This window comes from Branchiostoma belcheri, unplaced genomic scaffold (genome assembly GCF_001625305.1).
Source record: "Branchiostoma belcheri isolate BF01 breed outbred unplaced genomic scaffold, Haploidv18h27 scaffold9, whole genome shotgun sequence".
In the NCBI taxonomy this organism is placed as follows: domain Eukaryota; kingdom Metazoa; phylum Chordata; class Leptocardii; order Amphioxiformes; family Branchiostomatidae; genus Branchiostoma; species Branchiostoma belcheri.
The window spans coordinates 1784766-1795372 of record NW_017804575.1 but is presented as its reverse complement, the minus strand read 5'-3'; the positions used below and the strand labels follow the sequence as shown (position 1 = coordinate 1795372).

At 40.1% G+C, this 10607-nt stretch overlaps 2 protein-coding genes across 4 annotated transcripts in view; one reads left to right on the top strand and one right to left on the bottom strand.

Moving 5' to 3' along the window:
- The window catches only part of LOC109487600 (CWF19-like protein 2), a 14115-nt gene extending 12583 nt beyond the window's left edge, over positions 1-1532 (top strand). Inside the window, exons 16-17 of the mRNA XM_019791605.1 lie at positions 172-273; positions 1079-1532. Coding sequence (XP_019647164.1) covers positions 172-273; positions 1079-1228 — 252 coding nt within the window. The 3' untranslated portion in view covers positions 1229-1532. The remainder of the gene's footprint in view (positions 1-171; positions 274-1078) is intronic.
- Positions 1533-2106: 574 nt separating this feature from the next.
- Positions 2107-9437, bottom strand: LOC109487810 (centrosomal protein of 44 kDa-like). Of its 3 annotated transcripts, none has more exons than XM_019791888.1 (11): positions 9311-9423; positions 9111-9212; positions 7599-7746; positions 6783-6963; positions 6057-6203; positions 5105-5310; positions 4475-4666; positions 4173-4227; positions 3276-3448; positions 2979-3025; positions 2107-2198 (listed from the first exon to the last, which is right to left on the bottom strand). In XM_019791888.1, exons 2-11 carry the CDS (start codon positions 9200-9202, stop codon positions 2141-2143), a joined length of 1299 nt encoding a protein of 432 aa, XP_019647447.1. In that variant the 5' UTR covers positions 9203-9212; positions 9311-9423; the 3' UTR covers positions 2107-2140. The 3 variants fall into 3 exon arrangements, with proteins under 3 accessions (XP_019647447.1, XP_019647449.1, XP_019647448.1); XM_019791890.1 differs by having other exon boundaries at positions 2110-2198; positions 2948-3025; positions 9111-9214; positions 9313-9437; XM_019791889.1 differs by having other exon boundaries at positions 2117-2220; positions 9111-9214; positions 9313-9437.
- Positions 9438-10607: the final 1170 nt, after the last annotated feature.

Here is a 10607-nt window from a genome sequence, read left to right as displayed (position 1 = left end):
TCAAAATCCTGGCTACAGGCATGAAGAAATAGTCATATATTGCATGCTCAATTTTTTTCTGTGAAGCAAGCATCTGTCACAATTACTTTCAAATTGACATCCTAAAGATTGGTCTTTACTTCATACTGAATCATCTCTACACTTACAATTGTTACTCCACTTCAATTTCAGGTACCGAAGGGTTTGCCCTACTTCAGTGTGGACTTCGGAATGCAGAGTGGTTTTGCCCATGTGATTGAGGATGAGCAAATCTTCCCTCACTACTTCGGCAGGGTAGGGACTGTTTTAGATCTCAAATTTTTATTTATATTTTTGCATGAGGGACAATTCTTTCCCAGAAATCTTAAATCTTTGATTTTGTTTACCTTCGCAGAAGGAAAACATATTGCTTTTGCTCAGTTTCTTCTCCAAACAAATAAGGTCAATGACCTGGACCAGACATCTGTCACCATGGTAACTGGTGTTGTCACAGACACCCTGTGATGTTGGATTACACTATGTTGCATTACGGTTGGAGGGAATGGTCCCCATAAATATGAATGTGTAAGAATAAAGAGCAGTAGTTTGTTGGGCTAGAACATGATTGTGAAGGTAAATATTATATGCAAATGTTAGGCCACACTAATTTGATTTGTTGGTTCTCGGATTTTTCCAGAAAAAATATGAAGCGACAGGGCGAAAAAAATAAAAATAGGTCTAGGCATCCTATTATAGGCTTAAATGCTACGGAATGAGCCATGAAGTCAACACAAAAGGCTGGGTTAAAATTTAAACATTGAATTTTGAACTTTTAATCAAACCACTGCAATGATAGATGGAAAAACTGTAAGAAATAGGAAGAAAAGGACTTTCCTCAACTGTTGGGGGCAAAACATGAGCATTTTTCAGTTGATTCAGGACCGGAATCAAATTTTTTTTTTGAAAAAAACGAAGAGGCGAATCCGAGAACCAACAAATTAAATTGGTGTGGCCTTACCTGTCAAGTTATTTTTGTCGCATTGGATGTGCTTCAATCACAACCATATTTAGACATGTGTACATGGTTATTCAAAGACATTTGCCTGTTTTTGTCTACTAGGAAATCTTGGGTGGGATGCTGGACCTGGAACCTCGATTCTTCCGCAAACCCCCCAAGGAGAGCTTTGAGGACCAGCGCAAAAAAGTCCTGAAGTTTGCAGAGCAGTGGAAACCATTCGACTGGACCAAAAATATTGGCAAGGAAGTTTAGCTCCATTGATTAAGATGATCTCTCAAGAAATTAAGAGTAAAATACAAGTCATAGACAGAAGGAAATATGTAACCAAAGCAGTAACGTTACATTTTTAAATTAACCACCGAGGACAGCCTAGAGCACCAAATAAAGATTGCAGTGTCGTTGGTCTGTGACTTCGCATTTGGATGTCCTTTTGTGTGAATGTGTTTGCTAACTTTTTAGCCACAAGTACAAATGTATTGGATATAGCTGTAAGAATAACTTCCAAAAAATACATTTACAGATATTTCAACATTTAGCACAGTACTAGTAATTTTAACATACTAGTATGCCACTGTGACACTGACTTGATTATATATAGATGGCATCAACGCTAGAGAATTCATTGACTAACAAGGACACATACTTGAAACAAATTTTGTAAAAATATCAACTTTATTTTCATCATACATTGAATGAATAAATAACAGGTTCATGTGAATAACTAATCTTACACAAGTATCCTATAGTCCACACATTGTAGCTTTATCTTGTCAGCATGTATCTTAAATCTCTGGCATGTAACGTGACTTGCAACAAGTTATTTCATAAATTGTCATTTTATATATTGTTATGTGTGAAGTACATAAGAATACTTTGATAAGAATGAAGTTCTTGAGGTGTACGACTACAAATGGTCTAACAAAGAAATTTTCAAATAGCACATGCCTATAATTGTCCGTTAGTGAACCACTATAAGCCCTACAATTTGCAACTTGCGTTTTACCAAAGTGGCAACTACAAATGGCATTAAATTTTCTCTGGCATTAAATTTGTGAGCTAATGCAATAGGATCAGAAAACAAGGTATGGAGGAGTTGTTTTCTGACAGATGTTTTCTAGGACAGCATGTTTAGTGCATGGTCCATTTCTCCAGTCTTGCTTCCGTTCATGAGTTGTTGCCTGGCTCGTGTGTCTTCTTCAGCATGGTCATGGTTTCCTCAAACCTAGGACAGGGAACATTTGGACCTAGGCATCAATAGAAAGGTATAGCTAGCAATGCAGTATCATCTCTACCAGATAAGTAGTCAGTAACGGATCATGAATAACGTATTATTATACTAGGGTATCTCTTTTAAACCTCTAGATTAATAATAGGAAATGTTGGCAATGTCAATACGTTCTTTACAGAAAAAGTCCTATATAGCCTAAGGCCACACCAATTTTATTTGTTGGTTCTCGGATTCGCCTCTTCATTTTTTTCTGATTTGCAAAAAAAAAAAAGATTCTGGTTCTGAATCAACTCAACTATGCTCATATTTTGTCCTCAACAGTTGAGGAAAGTCCTTTTCTTCCTATCGTAGCATTTGGGGCTATTATAGGATGCCCAGACCTGTTTTTATTATTTTTTTATTAGCCCTGTCGCTTCATACTTTTTATGAAAAGATCCGAGAACCAACAAATTATATTGATGTGGCCTAAGTATTATGCAGTGCACACAGGAGCCAAAATGCCTTTTCAAAGACAAAGGCAGTAAATGTGGGAATAAAGAGAGAAGGCATTTGAATTCTTTATCTGTTAGAAATGAAGTACAAAATGCTCCTAAAGTCTACATGTAACACAAGTTCCCTCAAGTTATCTTCCTTAACAACCTATAAGTAATTGTTTTCTAATGACTCCATTAAAGCAGCTTGTTTACATCTGAGGAATCCTTGGCTTAGATCTTGTACATGTACGACAGCATGCACACAGATACCTGAGTATTTTTCCTGACAGAAAGTACCTACATCTTCTCCAGCTTTGCCATCTTTTCTTCTGTCTGCTTGTTCTCAAACTGTAAGAGAGAAAAAAATGTTTTTCTTGTTATTGAAGGAGTTCAGAAGAGCATGTTAATTGGTTGAATTGTTCAGGTACAGGTTTAGGTTTGGACCTGTACCTAAACCTGTGTACCTTTACATGTACCTAAAATTTGTTTAGTCAGCTCTAGTCGGCAGGTTTTTCTAGGGTTGGCAGGTTTTTCTAGAGTTGTTCGGGAAACAGGAAACAACATTTTTTCTCCTAGGCTAGGCTTAACCACTTGTTACCTGGAAAGGGGCCACATGTGCAGATGGTGTGGACCCAGGCTGCCCCTCATTGGTCAGCTTACGGGGTGGGGAGGCCACAGGGCTCTTTGTGCTGAGGTCCAAGGGGTCGAAGGTCAGAGTTTTGGCTGGCTGAGAGCTGGGTGAGTTGAGGTTGTTCAGGATAGAGCAGCCATCTAAGGTTACCAGATAAAAAACATGAAGTCAACAACAGGATAGACATCAGGCAAATAAACATGGTAAGGCCACAGCAAGTAAATTTTATGGATGACATCCTCTGCAGACTCCAAATCTAATGCGAGCGGGCGAAAAAAAACAAGGCGGGCCAAAAAAAACAAGGTTCCTACATTATAAAATTTTGACTCAATCATTGTACGAATGGCTTTTATTCGGTGGGAACATCACATATACACAGCCAGCATCACATATCACTGCATCAAAGTAAAAAACAAAACATTAAATCAGAGCCTTTTCTTGTCTCGTCATATTCATCTGCCATCCACCTTCCGGCATAGCAACAGACATCTTTGCCCATTTTCGGCATGTTGACCACTGTCAGAAGGCAACAAAATTTTTTTTGTTTTTTTCCAAAATCAGGCGAAAATTAATGTGCGCGCTGATGTCATCCATAAAGATTACTTGCTGTGGCCTAATTTGAAATATAACAAACTCCAAACAAAAGAAAAAGGGAATACAGCATCTGAGTCCAGAATGGTAATAATAACAATGCAGCTGTAAATCCATTTATTTTTGCAGGTATTTAATTTCGCAGTATGGGGCAAGTAGGCTTTTTTAAGTTCACAGTTGAAACAATTCTGTAGTACATGGAAAACACGTGTGAGTTTTCATAAACTCAAAGAATACGTAAGAACTGAAGTGACCCAAAAGAAACAGACATACCAGTTGGTAAACCTTGTGGCAGCACCACCTTTGAAGAACTCTCGCCAGTCTGATTCTGCAAAAACATAATTGTGATATTACAGTAAACTGTTATTTGTGTTACCGGTATACGCATTACGTATTTATATTCACTGGCTGGTGGATCTTAATTACCTTTTATGCGAGATGGCAATGTGTAGCAATCTTCATGCTGACCACATGAGATTGATCTAAAAGAATTTTTCTACTTCAAGAAGACAAAGAAGAAGAAGGCAAATATCAGGATTTAACTCATTCTGAACAGGGAAAAAGAGTACATGTACCTTGGCCTCAACAATACGCAGTCTGTTCTCTACTAGCAGCAGTCGCCCCAACATGGACTCCACTTGCTCTGCAGTCAGGGCAAAGCTGCTAGGGGGCACTTTTTCCCCTGGGACATTCAGCAGGGTATCCAGTTTCTCCTCCATCAGTTTCATCCGTCCCTCCAGGATTTCAACTCGCTGCTTCAAGGATACCTGAAAAAAGCAGCGCTTGAAATTCATTTTTGGGAATAGGTGGGCGCAACATTGAAAACAAAACATATGATTCAACTTATATATACTACTTGTTCTAAGGTCTAAACATTCCTTGAGATGTCTACCTATTTGTACACAGTAAGGATTATATTACCTTCTAGAATGAAATTGAATTTATCTATAGCATTAAATGTAACAAATTCTGTTGAGCAAGCAGAGAAAAGGTTGAACAGCTTTGTGCTTTTATCGTTATATAGACTGAGTGTACAATCCTTATATAATAGTGGACAATCCATATTTGTAGTGGGTCAGTTAGTCCTCACTACTTGTGAGGATGTTTCTGACTCGGGGAGAAAAGTTGCTGTTACAGTTCTCTAGCTCTATGTCTAGAAGTGGCCAATGGCCTTGCAAAAAAAAAAAAATATGAGTATGACTTGCCTGTTCTTTCGGGGAAGTTTCCATGCTATGGTAACCAGTGTCTGCCCCACCCTTCTTGAGAGGAGGGTCACCTCTGGGGTTCTCTGCGAAGATGTCCACTGGTTCTGTCATGGCTGGCAGTTCATCCAGCATCAGTGGGGGGGCTGCAACGACCTTGGGAGGACCAAGCAGGCCTGTGTTGTCAAGGTCAATCACTTCAACACTGCCTGTAATAGGAAATGAAAGAGGAAATGTAAATGGGTCCATTCCGTGAACAAGGCTGATGGAGTGGGCCAAAAATTTGGGTAAGTCCCAATTTACTCAGTGTTGGTTTGAACATTAAGCCCTTTTGGTCATAATGAAGTATACCAACACAGATCAACTTTCATGCTATTAGACTAGTAAGACTTAGAGAAAATGTGTCTGCATTCACAGAAAATAGTGAAGCTGGTAATGCAATGACCATTTGAGTTGCATGCACACCTACATGCACTACCCACTGCAATCTATGCCAGCAAAACCTGGAAATGTACATTCAACTTAAGTATCCCAAAAGCTAGACGCCTTCCACCAGAGAAACCTGAGGAAGATATTGAAGGTGATAATTGGCAGGAACATATAACAAACAAAGAGATCCTGAACAGGCTCAAGTCAAAACCTCTAAGCGTCATCATAACAGAGTAGAGAATACAGTTGGCCGGACACACTCCAAAACAGCAATGACCCTGAGGTCCCCCAAAACAGTAGGAAGGGCCTTCCTCTCAAAAGGAAGAGACTCTGGAAGGCTGAAAAATACATGGTAGAGGACCCTCCAAGAAGATCTGAGAAGGGCGAACATCTCCTGGGAGGAAGCAGAGTCAGTCGCAGCTGATAAAAAAGGAAGTGAAAGCTTGCTGCCTGATGTGCCATCAGACACAGGAGGAACTAAGGTCTAAGGTGAGGTAAAGGCACACCTACATGTATCCTACCCTACCTGCACTGTACAGCATGCTGGTTTCCTTGGGACTTCCAGACAGTGAGGAACTGTCCACGCTGGGTCGCTGCACTGGGGACAAGTTTCTCTCTCGATTCTTCTGCTGTTTCAGCGAGCGGCGCATGGCTGTGCCTCGCTGGAACATGCCTGCAGCAAAAAAAACACTACTAATCTCACAGATACATGTCTGTATATATTCAATTTTCAATTTTATTAAAAACAGTCAACATAGCAGGAGTACATAGTACTCCTGAATTGTGTGGACTTAATTACATAAGTACAAGAGACACACAAGGCAATTACATACAAAAGTAGTGGGACATGAAACACAAGAACACTAGGTCTGCATTTGGCTATTGTACAGTCTTATTGTGCAGTGGAGGAACAAGTTGTACAGTATGTTTGTCCGTGCCTTGGGCAAACACCTCCCTGTGCTATCCGAACCGTGCTATCCGATCTGGCTCCCGGTACCAAATCATGTAGTGGGTGGTCAGGGCTGAGCACACACTTGAACAACTTGACAGCCGCAAGTTCACGTCTTTCTCAGAATATTTTAGTTATTTTAACAATACCATGGTTGAAGAAAAGCCTTATGAAGTTTCAACTTTAGATAGCCTTGAAACATCCTCACAAAACACTGAAGAATTTTTCTCAAACAACAGTTACTCAAGCAACTGGATATGATTTTGGAAACCTTTTTTTTTGCGTAAAACACAACATTCTGACCTGAGCCGGTGTTAGTCTGTGAGGGAGCAGGTTTAGCCTTGGGCCCTGTGATCCGCCGGTGTTTCTCCTGGACCATCTTCAGTACATCATACACCAGGATAACCTTATGTTCAGCAAAGCCTGCATTCAGGAACTTGTCCTTGGTGATGGTGGGCTTGTACTGGAACACATCTCTCAGCACCTAGAGATGGGCATTGAAATTGGGAAAATCCAGAATTCTTCTATTGCTCTTGCACCGAACTGGTATAGGTTATGTTCACAAAACATAAACATCTAAATTTTACTGAGAAATACACAACATGAACAAGGATCCATTAGTAGTAGTGTCAACACATGTACCCTGGTATTACACATGGGATAGATACACACTTGTATTTGGCAGCTTTGGAAGTATTTGTTTTTTTTAACTTTCACCCTTTGTTTTTTATTGATATGCAATGTATAACAGTAAACACCTGTATTCTAATGCTAATGCATGATTGTTCTATTGTTAAGCACTGAGAGGTAAAACTAACAGAATAATAAATTATCAAGTATATGTACAATGTACCGAGCAAGACACGTGCATGACATAGCAAAAATGTAGTCCAGAACTTTTACCTTAACATTTCAAGAACAACATCAAAAAAGCATAGAAAAAAGTATAACACTCATACTGTAATTACTAGTAGTAGCGTTAAGTATTGTTACACCAAATATTTTGAAATGATAACAAAACTAGACACATCTGCAATGAAGAAACGAAGGTATATATTGAGGACCACATATGGATGGCCTGGATGGCTACATCACTTTTTCTATTATAAACCATCTCACTTTGTAGACTCCCTCCACGAATCGCTGGTCTGTTTTTCCGTACAGCTCGATGCCCATGTCGTTGATCTCGGTGCAGACAGGGCGCGAGAACTCCAGCAGGGCGTGGTGCAGCACGGGGAGGAAGGCTGAGGTTGTACCTGTGGTGATGCTGGGTGATGAAGGAAGAATGAGAGCCTGTAATACTACTTCTAAGTAGAAAGGCCAATATTTGCTTTGGAGCAAATACAGCGATGGGTTCACCACATTTTACGACATGGCAGGGAAAGAATGAGAAACACAAGGGAAAACAATGATTTACATTGATATAACTATAATATGAAGTAACATACAACTAAAACAACAGTTGGATAGCTATTCCCTACTTTATTGGTTAGGATTTTTAATTGCATAATGCAAACTGTTGATTTTCAAAATAAATAAAAAAACGTTCATGCCCCGCATTCCAATGCTGGAGCAGAAAAGCTTGAAATACCTACCAAAACACTTGAATAAAGACATACTGTCAGTATGGAAATGCTCTGTGCAGGTGTTAATCAAGTTAAATCCCAACAGCCAATCAGCAAGAAATGCTCTGTGCAGGTGGAAATGCTCTGTGCAGGTGTTAATCAAGTTAAATCCCAACAGCCAATCAGCAAGAAGTATAGAGGAAAGCTGCATGCCTATTGGTTGATGCCCTGCATTCCATTGTGATGACTCATGGTAAACACGGCACACTAACACAGTATACATTTGATATAACACAGCCAAAAAACTCAAATAAAACCATTCTAAAAGCCTGTATCACAAAAATTTAAAAAACGCCTAGGGGTATTTGCCCACTGTACCTCCATACCAAATTTCAGGACCTTAGGCCCTAAAATGAAGAAGCTGAATCCATTTAAAAAATGGCAGGAGAAGAAGGAGGAGAAGGAGGAGAAGAAACATCAGAAAAAGCAATATGGGTTCACCACCACTTTGTGGTGTGGTGAACCCATAAATATACTACTACTAGCAATAATTGTACTCGTGATGGTCTGCAGCTTTAAAGCATGATTAGTGCAGCGGGAGCATTAAGCTGCCGGGACAAGACTTTGCTTTCCATTGGAGGAATAAGTAGTATTCAAAGAAGGAGGAAAACAGCAATTTCCAATTTTTAGACTAGAACTAGTGAGTACTAGAAGATTTGAGCATGAGTGGCAATCATAAAATTGATATGTAGGTTTCATGCTAGTGGTCACAGCCAGCCCTGAGTTTTCCACAAACCCTAGTTAACACATTACAGTATCATTGTATCAACTGCTTCAGTATGTACAAAATCTACTACATGTAGTACACGTATTTCGATGCGGCCACTGTATACTACTAAGTATAAGTCAGTGGGAAGAGCGATATCTTTGAAAAAGTGCGGGAGTGAGCATGGCATGACTGCTGCGTATACTTTACTTATGACGCAGTTCTCAACATGCCTCGTAGTAAACCTGACTAAAAGTTGCAGGTATTAGGAGGTGTTCTAGTCCTAGTGCCAGCCCTCACCCCTGATAGTCCAGCTCCACGGGGTACTTGATGTGTTTCAGCTCAGACAGAAGTTTGTGGATGTTGTTCTTCAAGTCCCCTGTTGCCGCCATCTTTCCAGAAGTCTACAAGAAAAATCATCATTTAGACAGAACTTTGTAGATTAACAACAAACCTCAATCACACAGCCAGTGTTGCACGCAACGGTCTAACATAATAATACCTGTTTATAAAACTGTTCGCCTAAAAAGCCAGCACTACAACGCAACACGAACTCTCCCTGCCCAGCTTTCGAGTTGAAAATGGCGCATCTACATCGTCTCGTGTTTTATTGGGCGACAGCTTTCATAACGCGAGATCTCATTGGTCAAACTAGTGCCTGTAGCCAATCAAACAGAGGGTAACTTTCAAAGCTGAAAAAGTTAGCAGGTGATTGCTAACAGACGATTCGTCAGGAGGCAGACACTAGCCACTTATTTGACAACCATGAAATTCGCAGACACCATAATGTTCCGTCGAGCTGAAATATATATGACGAAATACTTGCAATAACGACTTAAAAAAAAAAAATTAAGAGTATCGTTGGAGAGATTAATTTGTCACGTATTGTCACGTTGAGTTTGGTGGGGAAAAAATTCAGTGCAAAAGAGAAACCCCGATAAAAAAGCCTAAAACACGCTAAAAATACCCCCAAAACCCAAACCTCTGCTTGGAGAGTACACCAGGCCTTCCTACGGGGGTGCGGATCCTAGAATTCGGTAAAAAAAAAAGAGAGAAATAGCTTTTTTTAATTTTTTATTTTATTTATTCCAACATGTAATCACCAGACGTACGTGGTGACGACACGCATAAGTTTCTTCAACTTATAGCCGCCACCAACACAGGGGACAAATACATGACTCCGACAATACTGACTCCGACATTTACAATACTCATTTACACCTGAGCTAAGTGAGGAAAGTCGTGTAAAGTGCCTTTCCCAAGGGCACAAGATCGGTGGCATGTCAGGACTCGAACCCGGGACTCTAAGTTCCGAGTCGCGCACTCTGCCGCGACGCCACACGACCCCACGAGAAATAGTTGGCCAGGAGAGTCAGTTCGCGAAGGGTTAATTTCCCCTTAATATGGCAAATGAACTCTACGCGCTGGCCATGGCTAAACTCCCCTAGTAAATTATTCTCCCTATTGGCTAAATTTTACCTTTTTATGGACCAGCGTTGTTAGTCTAGTGGACTCGAAGTTAACATACGTCTCCAAGTGATTTTACAGCAACAGCTTCTTTCCCCGGATTGCAAAATCATGGAACTCTCTTCCAATCAGTTGCTTTCCCTCCGACTACAATCCACAAAGCTTCAAAACAAAGGTCCACCGCCATCTCCTGACATAACTACATTATACTCAAGTACCTCTAGCTCTATGCCTAGAAGTGGCCAAAAATAATTGGCTTTGCATTGAGCGAAACCGTTAAAGAAAAAAAAAATGTTTTCCACTATGATTTTCTCAACCAGTGTACGTATA